Consider the following 16576-nt stretch of genomic DNA (forward strand, 5'->3'; position numbering starts at 1 on the left):
TCACTTTTGTCCTCAGATAATTGGGAGTACTGGATCAGACTCAACTTCTGGGTCATGTGTGTCTGGCCTCTGGATTTTTGCCCACTGCCATAACATCTGCACAATGTCTCTCTAACATGCTAAAGGCAGACCCGGGGAACAGCGGGAGGAAGCTGAGGGAGTTGAAACTGAGTTTGTTGATAAGAGGGGACAAGAGAAGGAAAGGGGAGTCTGACAAAGGCAACGGGAGTCTGCAGCTGCAAAGATGGAAAATATGGTCAAAGCAGATGGAGAAAAATATAACAACATGTCAAAATCAGACTCTAGTTTTCTAGTTATTTTTTCAGTTTCAGTTTTGGTGTTATGTTTGGACTTTGAGAGTCATTCTAAAATTCTGTAGCTAGATGGTAAAAGAATAAACTTAAGAACATTCAGTGACTCCGAATACTGATACGTGTATGTTTCCATGTGCTTCTTAACAGCCTGATAAAAGCTGCCAAACCATATTACTTTTAAAAGTGTAAGTGCAATAAGAGAGTTGAGTTATAACTTGAATAATTTTATAAATCACTGCTCAAGTAATTCTCAGTTTAGCAGTAATGGGGGTATTACTCGAAAGCAATGGTGTTTGTCTGTTCTCTTAATGTCATTTGCTCCCTCTGATGAAGTCTGAGAATGAGATTAGCTGAAACTGTACACCCATTTGCAGAAAACTAGGCTGAGCTTATTTCCGCCCTTTTTAAGCCTTGTAACTTTCACTGGTGATTGGATTTCCCTTGAGAGATGATGCCAAAGACAAGGTTATCTGCAGTTTCTTCTTTGTGGGTTTTGTTGAAAAGGGTTTTTCGCTGAGCAGAGAATGTGGGGCTAAGGTAAAGAAAGCAACAATGCTTACTTCACCAAAACCTTACAAAAGCAAGTAGACAGGAGTAAAATTCCAGATCAGCAAAAGGAAAGGAAAGTTTTTTATTAAAATATGTTCCAACATCAGAATGGCCTGTGCCTGGTTTGAAGAGTAGGGCTGTTGTTGGGGAAAAATAAAACCAGACGGGTATTACGGAGACCAAACTGAGTGATAAAATTGAGTTAGTGGTAAATCAGAAGATAACACTGGAAAACATTCGGGTAAACAAGAGCTGGGAAGTAATTACCCTGCATAACCTAAGCCACACCAGCCCTCCTCAAAATGGAATCTAGTCTTGTCTCAGACGTTCTCAAAACCGGGTGTTTTGAGTTAAATTATTTGTAACCACAGGTTCCCTATAAGAATAATTATTATCCTTACTCAGATCAGCTTGACTTTGATGTAGTGTTTGCAGGAGCATAAATGCAAACTATCTCTGTTCAGCAATAAACATTTAAAAAAAATTCTTTTGTTGTAAATCAGTTGTTTAGAAATGAAACATCATCAGGGCCATAATACTATATTCTTCTTGTCATCATGATATACAAAAAATCTACTCATTTTGTGTGGTAGCTGTACGTTCTGCTCACTCCCAAATGAAGACATCACAAAGTCCCGGGGCATAATGATAGTGACCACCTGTCTCTGAGCGTCCACTATGTGCCAGATGTGGGACAACGGCTTTCCCTAGATGGTCTCATCCAATCCTCACAACTGCCCATGAGACAGGGAGTAACCCATTTTACAAAGGAAGAAATAAGAAGAGAAGACATTAAGTAATTTGTCTGTGGTCAAAGTGTTTGTAAGAGGCCAAGCCAAGCTTTGGACCAGGTATGATTGTCTTCCAGATTCACTGTTTTCTTAATCAGCCCCCATCACCTCTGGGGCAGTCAGTAAACATAGCCAGGGACGAAGACGGATCCTGGGGGTGAATTTTATGAAAGGTAGGTCATTTCTTTAGTTCCTCTTTGGCCTAGATAGAGCTGCTTTTCTCCACTTGCATCTCCTCCTTGATACTGCCTTTCTAGTACCAGCATTCCAATTTGTACCTAGCCCCAAATAGTATATTTGCTCATATGCTATCACTACATAAATAGTGTGTATAGCTCCAGCAGTCCCTGTTATATTTATAATACTGATATTTGTATCATAATTTTATATTATAAAACAGTTATAGTTATATTATACTATGCCATATTCTATTTATAATATAAATATTGGATAATGTGTATACATTTATATAGATATATAGTGTAACATATTTTATACATATATCTATAGTGTTTCTATTATGTTTATATTTACTTGAAATATGTATGTATTTGTAACATATATGTAATACACCTATAATATATACATATTATAGCTCATAATGCATAATATATTAATATAATTCTAAAATATATATGCAATAAAATCACATTATCTTCCTGATGTTGATAAATATCAGACAAATGTTTTATTGGCTTTGCATGGCATATTGATAAAGAATTAGCACAGTTAAGTGGAATATAACTGCCTTGGAATGTAAGGGTAATAGATCTCTGTATAAGAAATAAAACCCTCCAAAATTATGGCTTCCAATTTAGTAAAATCCCTCACCAGAGGATTCTAACAAAATGAAAGAATTTGGACATTTATTTTTATGATATAATCCTGATTGGTACTCTCTTATAAAGATTAGTTTGTGAATTGGGCAACTAAGTCACAAAGACATTACGTAACTTTCCAAGGTCACTTAGCAAGTCGTGAGCAGAATTGCTAAATGAATCCCCGTCTCCACTTCGTCTCCACCAAAGTAACAAAAGTTGAAATATCCATAGCACAATGCATAAGCTAATATATCAGCAAGAACAAAAGAATAGTTCTGTGTCCCTGTTTAAATTGTTATTTAAAAGCTGTGGGAATCTGGGTCTGGTTTTATGAATTCTACCTCTTCTATATCAAAATCTATTTTATGACTGAAGAGCATGTTGCTATTAAGGCTTCTTTCTCTAAACAGAACATTGAAAAAATTTTTATAACTTTTGATTTTATAATTGTCAATGTTAAGTAAATAAAGTCATACTTCTTTTTTTATTGAAGAATAATTGACATACAAATATTGTATTAGTTTCAGGTGTACAACATAGAGTTTCAATATTTACATACATTATAAAATGGTTACCACAATAAGTCTAGCTACCATCTGTCATAATACAAAGTTATTACAGTATTATTGACTATAATCCCTGTGCTGTGCATTACATCCCAAAGTCTTACTTATTTTATAAATGAAAGATTGTACCTCTTAATCCCCTTCACCTATTTCATCCAATTCCCCCACACCTGTAACCATTCATTTGCTCTCTGTATCTGAAAGTCTGTTTTGTTTCATTTGTTCATTTATTTTGATTTTAGATGCAACATGTAAATGAAGTCATATGGTATTTGTCTTTCTCTGACTTATTTCACTTAGCATAATACCTTCTAGATCTATCCATTTTGTTGCTAATAGCAAGATTTCATTTTTTATGGCCGAATAATATTCCATTGTGTGTATATATGTATGTATGTATCTCTGTATGTATGTATGTATGTAACATCATCTTGATCCATTCACCCATCTACGGACATTTACTTTGATTCCATATCTTTGCTATTGTAAATACTGTTGCAATGAACAGTGGAATGCTCAAGTGTTTTCAAATTAGTGTATTCATTTTCTTCAGATAAATACCTAGAAATGGAATTGATGGATCGTGTGGTATTTCTGTTTTTAACTTTTGGATAAATTTACTGTTTTCCACAGTGGCTGCACTAATTTCCATTCCCACCAACAGTGCAAGAAGCTTGCCTTTTCTCCATGTCCTTGCCAACACTTTCATTTCTTGTCTTTTTGATAATAGCCATTCTGATAGGTATGAAGTGTAAGTCATACTTCTTTTAGATAGTGGAGCTGGCGCATTAATGTATCCTGTATTTTACAAGTGATTAAATTTGCTCTGCTTGCTGAAATCTAATACTCAGAGATTAAATTTACTTAAGTAATAGACCTAACATCATTTATCATTGCAAATTTTTAGCTAAAGAAGCATTTTCCTATGAAAATACTACCTCTTAGGCAGTGTTTTGAATCTTTCAGTGATATTTTTATTGTTATCCTGCTAATTCTTTCTTGGCAATCAAATGGGTGCCAAAAATCAACTAACTTAGCTTTAAAAACAGGTTAATCCATAGGACAAACCTGTCGTTTTGTCAAAAAAATATGTAAGTACATACATCCATGTACATAGACATAATGTGTGCGTAATATAACAACAACTTTACAAATTAAGAAATAGATTTAACTCCAGGAATTCCCCTTGTAAATGTATGCTGGATGCAAAGATCCATCGAAGAACGATTTACATGTTCTATTCATTCCTTCATTGTTTATTCAACAATATTCGCCAGCTACTTGCTGTGCAGGCAATGAACTTCTCCTTGGATTTGAAATACAAAGGTGAACTGAAAAAGGTCCCTTATTCTTGAGAGGTTCATTCAAGTAGATGAGTTATTAAGTAATTGTAAATTTGGTGTAATAAATGCTTTTTGGCAGAAGTGTGTGCAAAGGACATTGGAGGCAGAAAAGCGGGGACCTGTGGTACTTTGGTGTTGAGTAAAGACGTCACAGGATTGTTAGAGAAAGCAGCACAGAGAGTGTAAGTCCTGAATTGCAGTGCGATCGTTAAGAGTGTAAACTCTGGAGCAAGACTTCTAGGAACATGGGGCACCTGAGTGGCGCAGTCGTTAAGCGTCTGCCTTCGGCTCAGGGCGTGATCCCGGCGTTCTGGGATCGAGCCCCACATCAGGCTCCTCCGCTAGGAACCTGCTTCTTCCTCTCCCACTCCCCCTGCTTGTGTTTCCTCTCTCGCTGGCTGTCTCTGTCAAATAAATAAATAAAATCTTAAAAAAAAAAAAAGACTTCCTAGGAACAAACCCAGTTCTTGTCCGTCCCAACAGGTTTGACCTTGGACACTTCACTTTTCCTCGCTACATCTTGAGGATCTCGTCTGTGCAATGGGCACACTAATAGTGCCTACCTGATAGGGTTGTGGTGAGATTAAAACTTTCCTGCCTCATTAAGCATGTCACATATTTCAGACATAAATAGTAGTAACTTGGAAGGACGAAAAGGCATTCATTGGGAAAGCATTCTACAGAGAAGGAAAAGCATGTACCAAGTTGCAGGTGCATCGCTTTTCAGAGGCTACAGACTGACCAGCATGTCATTTGGTAATGCTTTGGGGTATGAGGCGGAGAACAATAGGAACTGAGACAGCAGAGATAGACAGAAGCTACGTGCGGAGGGGCCCGTATCACAGGCAGAGGGGAACCATGAATTGTTTTGAGCTGGAGAGTACTATGATCTAATAGGTTCGTTTTAAAGAGCACACTCTAACACCTGTATGGTTGATGTTTTGAAGTCAGGGCAGCAGTTTCTGCAGGGAGGAATTAGGAAAGTATTGTAGCTGTTTTGGCAGGAGATGATGAGCGCAGTGTGAAAATAAAAGATGTAGAAACTGTAGAATCAATGGGACACAGGTAATGACGCTCTCTGGTGATACCACTATTCAAATACAAAATTACCAGGAAAGGATCAGGTTTTGTAGGAGAATATAATAATTTCAGGTTTGGGTATGGAGATTTTGGTGCATTTAAGACACCCAGCTCATGTTCCGCAGTTCATCAGATATAAGAATTAGAAGCTTAGTAGAAAGATCTGGGATAGAGTTTTGCTTGTTTTTACCTTGAGGCAATGCAGTGTGGCACATACACATTTAAAATTATTGTATATTCCTGGCGAGCTGACTTGTATCATTATGCGATTTTTAAAAAAATACTTCTTGTCTTAATGTCTACTTTTTCTGATTCAGTATCACTTCCCTAGCTTGCTTTCGTTTGTGTTTGCTTGGTATAGTTTTCAACCTTGCCACTTTCAGGCTTTTCCTACCCCGAGAACATATTTTGGTTCTGTTTTGCTTTCTCTTTCATTTTGAGATTTTCATATATTTTCAACTAATGAAATCACCAACATTATTGGATTTATATAGACCCATTGTATTATTTGTTTTATGTTGGTCCTACCTGTCCTTACGTTCCTCTATCTTTTCTTGGCTTGTTTTGAACTAATCGGTTTCTGTCACTCTCCTTTTTAAATCATTGCTTATACATTCTGTTCCTCTTCTTTAAGCGATTACCTTAGAGATTACAACATTCATCCTTGACTCATTAGAATCTCATTTAAAATTAGTCCTTTCACCACTTCATAATAAGTGTAAGGGCCTTAGAACATTTTAGATCCATTTATCTACTTCCTGTCTTTTGTGCTATTAATGTCAATGTTTTTACTTTACATGTATTTTAAACATAAAACATTTTTATTGCTTTATGCAATTAGTAATTATGTGTATTATCATTGCTATTGTGTTTTTTTTCTTCCTGAATTTCTCTGCCTCCTTATGGGACCAGTTTCTTTCTTTTTGAAGAATTATTTGATGCAAATCTTCTGATAAAAAATTTTTTGGGTTTTTGTTTTTCTGTCAATGGTGTTAGTTTGTCTTAAATTTTGTGGTATTTTCTCTGAATATAGAATTCCAGTGTGGTATTTATTTTCATTCAGCGATTTAAGATGTTACTCTTCCTTTTTCATCTGATCTCTAATGTTTTGGCTAGAAAGTCATTAGAGAGCACTTTCTCTGTGCCCATACTTTGGGGGCACTCTCTATCCCCCATCATCCCATTGTAGAGTGCAGTACTCTATAGTGAGCTCTCTCTCTCTCTCTCTCTTTATGTGTGGATTAATTTTCGCCATTCTGATAGGTGTATATTAGTATCTCACTGTGGTTTCAATTGGCATTTCCCTAATGGTGAACAATTTTTATGTGCTTTTTTTTTTTTTGTCATGTGTATGTCTTTTTTGGTGAAATATCTATTCATATTTTTTGTCTATTTTCTAATTGGATTATTTGTTTTTCTACTGTTGCATTTTAGCAGTTCTATATATATATCCTCATAGTAGTCTTTCTAAGATATGTGGTTTGCGAATATTTTCTCCCAGCTCATAACTTGCCTTTTCATCCTCTGAACAAGACCTTTCTTAGAGTAAGATGTTTAACTTTTATAAAATCCAATTTATCGATTTCCCTTCTTATATATCATGCTTTTGGTGTCAGGGCTAAGAACTCTTTGCCTATCCTAAAGATTTTTGCTATGGTTTCTTCTAAAAGTTTTATGGTTTTATTTTCATTTATGTCTATCAAGTTAGAGCTAATTTGTGTTTAAGGTCTGACGTTTAGATTGAAGTCGGTTTTTTTGCCTCTCGATGTCCAGTTGCTCTAGCAATATTTGTTGAAGAGACTCTCCTTTCTCCACTGAATTGTGTTTGCAGCTTTGTAAAAAAAAAAAATCAGTTGAGCATATATGTGTGGGTCTATTTCTGTGGGTTTTTTTAAAAGATTTTTTACTTATTCATATGAGAGCAAGTGACAGCATGAACAGGGGGGAGGGGCAGAGGGAGAGAGAGAAGCAGATTCCCCCCTGAGCAGGGAACCTGATTGGGGCGGGGGGGGGGGGGGGAGTGGTCTGGATCCCAGGACCCTGGGATCACAACCTGATCTGAAGGTAGACACTTAAACAACTGAGACACCCAGGTGCCCCTATTTCTGTGTTTTCTATTCTATTCCATTGATCTATGTGTCTAACTCTCCACCAATATCATACTGTCTTGATTACTATAGCTCTATAGGAAGCCTTAATATCAGGTGGAATGATTGCTCCAACTTTATTCTTCTTTGTCAAGATTGTTTTAAATATTCTAGGACCTATACTTTTCCATATAAATTTTGAAGTAAGTATTTTTTAATATAAACAGAAAGATCTTGCTGGGGTTTTGATAAGAATTACATTAAACCTATGCATCAGTTTAGGAGTAATTGACATCTTTATTATGTCAAGTCTTCCAATCCATGAATATGTATGTCTCTTCATTTAGTTAGGTCTTCTCTGATTTTTTTCATCATTTTGTAATTTTCAGCACACAGATCCTGTATGTTTCATGAAGCACATACCTAAGGATTTCATTTTCATTGGAACAATTCCATTTTTACTTTTTTTTTTCAATGTTTTTTTATTATATTATGTTAGTCACCATACAGTACATCCCTGGTTTTTGATGTAAAGTTCGATGTTTCATTAGTTGCATTTAACACCCATTTTTACTTTTATCTTTTTTAACTTTTTATTTAAATTCTGGTTAGTTAACAGATAGTGTAATATTGGTTTCAGGGGTAACAGTTGTATTTTTAATTCCAGTTCCCAGATGCATATTATTAGTATATAGAAATGTGCCTGATTTTTGTGTATTGTCTTTATATTTTGAGTTCTGCTGAACTCACTTACTAGTTTTAGGAATTTTTATGTAGATTCCTTGGGATTTTTTTTACATCTGAAAATAATGGCAGTTTTATTTCTTCCTCTCCAGCCTGTATATATATTTTTTCTTGCGTATTAACTGGCAAGAATTCCCGTACTATGTTGAGTAAGAGTGGTGAGAAAAAAATATCCTTGCCTTGTTTCTGATCTTAAGATGAAAACATTTAGTTTTTCACCATTAAGTATCCTGTTAGCTGTAGGTTTTTGTAGATCCTCTGTATCAAGTTGAGAAAATTCCTTTCTATTCCTATTTTGCTGAGAGGTTTTATCATGAATGCTCGTTGGACCTTGTTAAATCCTTTGCTGCATCGATTGATACGATCATATTAATTGGCTTAGCAAATCATTTTTAAAATTTCAAACTTAGTGAGAATGATTCGAATGAAATGCCCTGGGACTGATGATGCATACATAAAGTAATACCTAAATAATGCAAAATTAGTAAAAAGATAATGATAAAATTCTCCTAAGTTTGTTATACACTGTATTGCTCTTTTTCTAGTGACTATAGCTACTGATTAGTTGCTGGAATTACCTTTCTCTTAGTATTTTCGTTTTATGCTTCCCAAATATTACCAGACTAAATACACAATCTAAGTTAAATTAGGCTGGGTCTCAAATTAGGATTTTTTAAATGAGTCAAATTGAGTGATGTTACTACAAACAAACAAGAACAAAACACACAATTCATGTTACAAAACCCATTATGTTATTTTTCTAGCATATATACATATATATTTTTTCTAGCAATATATATATATTACATATATATAACCTAAATATATATATAAACATATATATAAACATATGTATGTATGTGTATATATATATATGTATATATGTATGTATACATATGTATATATGTATGTATATATATATATATATATATATATATATATGACCTAAAAGGTTAGACATCTTTGAGGTTAGAAAGTAGAAAAATAAATCCAATTGGCTTTTAGAGAAAAAGACAAAACATGTTCATCTGGAACCTAGGTGAATTTTTAAAAATGAATTCTCTGCTGTAGGGCAATTGAATAATGCAGCTCTGAAGATCACAGCAAGATTTATTCAGAGAAAGGATTATGGAGCTCTAGCCCTGTGTCCTGTGTGGTGGAAGGAAGCTTCCCTGGTGCACCCCCACTTCCCTAAAGCACCAGCTTTAAATGGGTTTATGTTCTGTTTCCTGTGCTTTGGTCGGCTTCCTTCGACTACAGGCTAAAGCTCCAGCCGGCTCACTGGGGAAAATGCCTGAAGTCAGGCCAGTCTTTATCTGTAAGGATGGCTTGCTGTTTACCATGGGTCCACGTAGTGATTGTCTAGAGACAGATAGAGATCCTATTCAGAAGACTTCAATAAAACGTCAGCCACAAAAATGTCCATTCTTACGATAACTATTTAGAAATGCACCTGTCTCCACTAAAGGCTTCAAGATGTTTTCTCTTAGATAATAGAACTATTTTTCTTTGTCAGATTTATATTGGCTTGAGCTGCACTCTGAAGTTGAATTATCGGAGGGAAATAATTTAGGATTCAGTTACTGATTTTTAATTCAGTAGATCTCGACCTACATTTTACTGCTTACTAGGTTTTTATTTCCAATGTTTCCTTAGCCAAACATTTTCTTTCTCTAAAGAAGTAGCTCTTTTGTAGGAAGTGTTTCCAATTTTAAGGAAGACAGTGAGAGTGACATTTGTTCTCCGGCATGGGGAGTGTCATGACAGACCATGACTGATGAAGGAAGTGCTGATGGATGGGAGTTTGCTGGATGGTGGACTGTGTGGAGTAACAAGGAAGATGATGGATTTATGGTGCTAAACATGTCAAGGTTAAGGGTTGATATTGGTTAGAAAGGGCAGGAGGGAAATATAAAAATATCAATATAGCAAATGAATATTAATGTGCTGTATATGAAACTATTCCAGGATGACAGGGTTCTTTCTGATATATCCTGTAACTGTTGAAATATAGAAATGTAACTAGTAGTATGGCAAAGCACTTTTTGGTAAAAGATCCTCCTTTTGTTAATATTCATCTCTATATTTCCCTAAAGACATACATTTATGACTCCATTTGCTGTAGGGGGAGCAGAAGCAAAGAGCAGTTGCCCTATGTTAAATATTAAAGTGGGGGGATTAGAGCAATTATAACCATTTCCTGCACCAAACAGACACTGAAAGGGATTTACTTATATAATGTTATACTTATGTCAGTTATTTGACTATGCACTCAAATAGCATATTACTCATAATATTATTTAAATATAATATGAATTATATAATTCATTCACCATAATGTTATGCTTACCTCAAATGTGTGAATATTTTGGCCAGGATTGTCTGATGATAATGTTAATTCTCCTTTTTTTTATTCCATGTGTATATTCTATGAATTAAGCAATGTGCTCTATTATAGTTTATTAACTCAAACAAGCTATTTGGGTATTGATCAGCTATGGCCACAGTAATGTTGTATAACAAACCATCCAAAATTTAGTGGCTTATACTTCTAGCATTTGTTTTTATCACTCCTGGGTTGGCGGACTGGTCTGTCTGCCTCTTCTGGGCTACAGGTTGACTACACTTGGTTTCACAGTTCAGACTGGGTTGAGGTCTGCACTATGATTCCACTTTTTCTTCTATCAGCACCTACCTGGGACATGAGCTCTTGGTGGATGGAGCATGGGTGCACAAGCCAAAAAAACACAAAGCTCATTTAAAACCTCTTCCTTCTTCAAAACCATTAATATTCTGAGGCCTCACACCAGTCACTTGGCCAAGCCTAACATCAAGTGGACAGAAAAGCATACTCTGTCCATTCTAATATACTGCAAAGAGAGGGGCTGAAGAATTAAGAATCACCCAGTCTACCAGTCAGTCTGTGGCAGCACACACCAACAGTCTTTGGGTTCTTGCTTTTGGGTTCCTTGGAGGGAGGGTGTGTCTGCCTTACGACATCGGGATAGTAGTAGTACTATTGGATAATAAGTGTGTATACTGGAGCTACTGTACCCAAATACAATCATCATTTTGCCCTTATTAATTTATTACTAACAGTTAATAAACAAGTGGTGATAAATATAGTCTGAACTTTAAAAAATAACATTTAATTTTTAAAGCTGATGCATTCATAGAATAAACCCAATAATACCAGTTTCCGGTATACAAACCTCCAACTCTTTACTTCCCTCGCAGCCCACACTGTGGCCATGTCTTCTCTTCTGGTTTTATCTCCTCCAGTCCCACACCTTCCATGTAATGCTGCTACCAGATACATTTTTAGATCAGAATTGTTTAGAAAGTGCATTCTGACCCTACCACTCTTCTAATCGAAAACCTTTCAGGTGGATCCCCATTAACCCATTTAGAGTAAAGTCTCAAGGTCAGGTTCTATGATCTGGCAGTTGAGGCCCTCTGCAGAACAGCCTATCCTGTTTCCCAATCTTCTTGTCCTTCACGAACTCTATAGTGTTCACTAACAGAATTATGCTTTCCTATGCGTATAATGTAAATTCTTGTCCACTGCATCTTTGGTTATGAGGTTCCTTCTGCCTGGAATTGCCAATACCAATCCCATTTCTACATGGTCTTGTCCTGTTTATCCTTCAAGACCCAAATCAAATGTCACCTCTTCCTTGGACATTCTATATCCTCATAGCCTGAAGTAGTCTCTCCCTTCCTGCAAAACTCACAACACTTCCCTGCCTCTTTTATGATACCTGTTTTTTTTTCTTTTTCTAAATAGTATTATCATTATTTATCTATGTCTTATCACTGCTGTTGGACTACCATTTATCTTTACCCACCTCAATACTAAATATGTTTCTTTGACTATTAAAACAGTATTTAATGGGGTGCCTGGATGGCTCGCTTGGTTAAGTGTCTGACTCTTGGTTTCAGCTCAGGTCGTGATCTGGGGGTTGTGAGATTGAGCCCCGCATCAGGCTTTGTACTCAATGGGTATTCTGCTTGTGATTCTCTCTCTCCCTCTGCCCCTCACCCCCTGCAGGCTCTCTCTCTCTGAAAGAAATAAATGAATCTTTAAAAATTTTTTTTGAAGAAAAAAACCCCAATATTTAATAAATAAATACATTTGTCAATTCGTTAATACCTTGCGTCATTGTTCTTCCCGGCTCTGCATGTCAATCAGGTTAAGTGGTTTTCTTAAGTAACGATCAGTCCACACTGGATATAAAAGCTGTGCAACCTCTAGTTCTTTCTTTAGTTTGCAGGCTTCTTTCATGTGAGGAGAGTCATTAGCAGTATGTGGTTCAGCCCTGGGCATTGCTTTGGTTTCAGAATAATTTTGTCCTACATACCATCTGCGGATTTATCAGGGACTGGGCCTTTGGAAGCTTTTCAGCTCCAGGAAACATCTGACTGTGCAAATAATCTCTCGTTTTATCTTTGAAGCTATGGACAGGGCAGCCTGACCTACTAAATAATGCACCTATCCTGAAAACCACGCAGCAAGTTTGAGACTCTTTGCCTGCGAGGAGGGCCGCCATTGTTTCCATTTCCTGCCAAGTTCCAAGGACAAAATCTTAGCGCCCCCTAATGTCGCAAGCAATCCTTTCGCCATTAACAGATAAATAACAATGAGACAAATAAATGAAAGTCCAATGTCAGTGAGATTTAACTTTGGAACTCACAATGATCTATATTTGTGCCGAATGGTAGCTCTAGGAACATTACTTTGAGGACTTACTTAATCCCTATTCCTACTAGGGTTATTTTGAATATAGTTCGTGCTCGCGGTTTCAAAATCATCGATAAGTTTGTCTTCCTTTTATACTCTTCTCACATCATTCCTGAAATAATGCCTTGGACTGTGAAATGAACAAAACTATGTCCTATGTTCGGAGGGCTTTGTCTCATATTTTTTTCATAGTTGACCATTCTGTCATCTTGAGGGGATTCTTTGTCTCTCCTTTCTGTTTTTATTATGAATCTCAAAGTTTTAATTTCAAAGTAGAATTTTTTTTCCCAATAAAGCTCTTTTTCAGCTTCCCTTTCTTTTTGAAAAAAAAAGTCAAATACAGAGTGTGTTTTAATATAAACTGGACTGTTTTGTTAAATGTGTGTAGGGTTAAATGCCCTCAGCCTCTTTCTAACAGATCGTTTACATAAAAGGTTTGTTGGGAGCCGATTATCTTGGAGTGTTGGGTAAATTCTTCATAAATTCAGTTTTCAATCTGATATTGTTCATAAAAGCAGAACATAAAAGTAAAATATGTTCGTGTTTTCCATAGGTTTTATTATGCAAAACACTTTATTTTCTAAAAAACTGTATTTTTCAAGGATAGAAAATCTTCAATAAATCCCATCAATGGTTCTAAAAATGTATATAAAACTAAATGTGGTTCCCCACTTTTCTAGGTGACTAGAAGGGGGACCGAAGGGGGACTCACAGGAGCAGAAAGGAAATAAGTAACAAAAAAGCTAATGCGAGCGGAAACAACACTCACATAAGCCCACTGAAGGCCAGTGCCCCTTCTGATAACGTGCGTGCGAGTGTCACCGAAATAGAAACTCTGTGATTTTTTTAACCCTCCATGTAAAATTTAAGATCCATTCTCTTTGGTTTGTGCAGTGATCTGTCTTTGTTTTAATGCAGGGCCTCGGCAAGGATGTGGTGGTTATCTGACAGGTTCGAATAATACCTTTGCCTCTCCTGACTCGGACTCCAATGGAAGATATGACAAGAATTTAAACTGTGTCTGGTTCATAACCGCACCCGTAAACAAGCTAATTAAACTTACCTTCAACACATTTGCTCTGGAGGCACAAAGTATTTTGCAAAGATGCATATATGATTATGTAAAGGTAAGGCTATTCTATTTCCTAACGGAGTCTTCTTTCCGGGACTTCGATGTGATATGTGCCCGGTTATACCATTCAGGGAGTCATGAAAATTTTGAGTACTGCTAATTTTTAAAATGACATATTCTTCAAGGATACAACATTTATTATTACAGATGCTCTGTCTTCGTATCAAATCTTTAATCTAGATGACTCAGAAGTGGTATGTGGCTTCTAACATTAGCTTTAAGATTCCCTGTTCATCCATGCTTTGTCAAGAGATGATCTATGGAAAGATGGGTTGTATGGAAAGAGATACTTGAAAGACCTTTGGCAAATCCTAAAATGAAGTTTATATATTTACTTTCCATATTACCTGTAGATATAGAAAATAGCTTAGTTCTGAAGTCCCATTAAAAGGAAGTCAAGAAACTTTTCTGCTCAAGTTTTAATGATTCATTAATATTAAATTATTGTACCTGTAAAGGCATATGAATTCAAAGTTGTTTTTTTTTTTCTTTTGTTTAAGTAATCTCTGTACCTGAGATCAAGAGTTCCATGCTCCTCCAACGGAGCCAGGCAGGCGCCCCTGAATTCAGATTAAACCTTCTAATAGAATCAGCCAGTGTATAGTACTACACTTTGTGGGGGGAGGGACAGGCAGTGTGGCAAGATTTGTGCCCATGAGGAGCTTCAGTCTGATTGTAAGAGTCGTGGGTGATGCATGCAAGTCAACAATAAACAGTCCGGACAGTCTGTATTGAAGCGCCAACTAATGCATTGGATGGGGCGCAAAGCAATGTGCAAATTTAAAAGGGAGGAAAGTTCATGATGATCTGGCACGAAGAAGAAAGTCTTCATAGAGTGAGGGAAAGCTTATTCAAGTCAGGAGAGAAAGCTTTCCAGGCAAGGTACACATCAAAAGAAGGGAGATGCAGCAGTTGGCATATGAATGTTCTTGAAAGAGTGAAGGGACTGACTTTACTGGAGCAGAATATTCCGAAATGCAGCAAGAAATAGGATTGCCTAATCTTATTGGTGGAGAAGTACCCAGATCTCAAAGAGTCTTGAAAAGTCAAACTAGAAAGAAAAAAGAAAAAAAGAAAGATGAAAGAAAGAGAAAGAAAGAAAAAAAGAGAAGTCAAATTAATGAATTCAGATTTTATGCAGTTGAAAATAAGGAGGAATTGAAGGTTTTCCAATGAGTGCTATGATGAGGGAAGTATTTAAGGAAAACTAATATGAAATCAGCATTGCAGGTGGGTAGTGAGCAGAGAGTCTGGAGGTGGGACCCCAGGAAGACGTTACTTTTAGAAAAGGAGGGTACAGAGATGGAGATGTCAAGCCTAGTGCAAGATGCACTTTTAAGTTTAAAAATTGTCTTCAATTTTAAAGAATTTTTCTTAAAAAAAGGAAGGAAGAGCCATAGATGGAATACGCATTGAGCACTTAATTATATACTGTCATAAGCTCCAAGCCCAGGAGAGCAGGAGAATGTCAGTACTGTTGGGAGGAGACCAGGCTTTGTAAGGTGGGGGTTCAGTTTGGAGGACAGCAGGGCAGGCAGGTGGGCAGAGGATGGATGGGGCTCCAGGGAGAAGAGAGCAGCATGAACAGAAAGCACTTCTGCAGTGAGAAGAATCACTGTTGTCTTTCAGGAAGGGAGCAGGGAGCTAGAAGCCAGGCTTCCGCTCCATTTGGGGAAAGGTCCGCAGCAAGGCAGCCAGAGAGGACAAAAGAGGCAGGATGAGAAACAGACGAGTCATGGAAAAAATATAAAAGCCAGGAATAGTGGAGGATCACAAAAGTCAAGGGAGAAGCGTCTCTCACCAAGGGTGGGTGGTCAGTATTATCAAATTATAAATTTAGAGGCCAAGAAAGGTGAAGGTGAAGGAAACACTCATCAGACTGAATGATAACCGTTTTTAACCGAAGTATTGATTGGCACAGCAGCCAGATCAGAGGGAGTCCTGAAAGATTGGACCTAACGAGGGATTTCGGCTCCGGTGGAATTCTTTTCTAAAATGATGCCAAATGGCCAGAGCAGCAGCAAAGCAGTTATTCAAGAAAGTGTGAGAGCGACCCTGGCTTTACAGGGGGGTCATACGCCCTAGAGGCAGGTCGTATGGACTCTAACCCAGCGTTGTCGCCAGACAAATTTCCTCACGCCCCGATTGTTTCTCACTGCATCTAATAAAAAACAAATGAAAAAAAATCCCATAATCGTACCTACTTTGGAAGGCTGTTTTGTGGAGACAGTTCACGTATGCCGCAGTGTGCAGCACTGGGCCTGAAATGCGATTTAAAAACAAATTCTTTTCCCCACCCCCCACCCTTGTGTAATGCCAGACGGGCAGGCTGGTTGGGGAATCACTTTTTCTTAAAACATTAAAAATAATTGATTTACAGAAGAATTACCATAAAAGTAAATTCATGC

At 36.9% G+C, this 16576-nt stretch overlaps 1 protein-coding gene across 1 annotated transcript in view; it reads left to right on the forward strand.

Moving 5' to 3' along the window:
• Positions 1-16576, forward strand: part of CUBN (cubilin) — a 256991-nt gene that overhangs the window by 220844 nt on the left and 19571 nt on the right. Inside the window, exon 60 of the mRNA XM_026479003.4 lies at positions 13955-14163. Within this exon, the coding sequence (XP_026334788.3) occupies positions 13955-14163 (209 nt within the window). The remainder of the gene's footprint in view (positions 1-13954; positions 14164-16576) is intronic.

This window comes from Ursus arctos, unplaced genomic scaffold (genome assembly GCF_023065955.2).
Source record: "Ursus arctos isolate Adak ecotype North America unplaced genomic scaffold, UrsArc2.0 scaffold_30, whole genome shotgun sequence".
NCBI lineage: Eukaryota > Metazoa > Chordata > Mammalia > Carnivora > Ursidae > Ursus > Ursus arctos.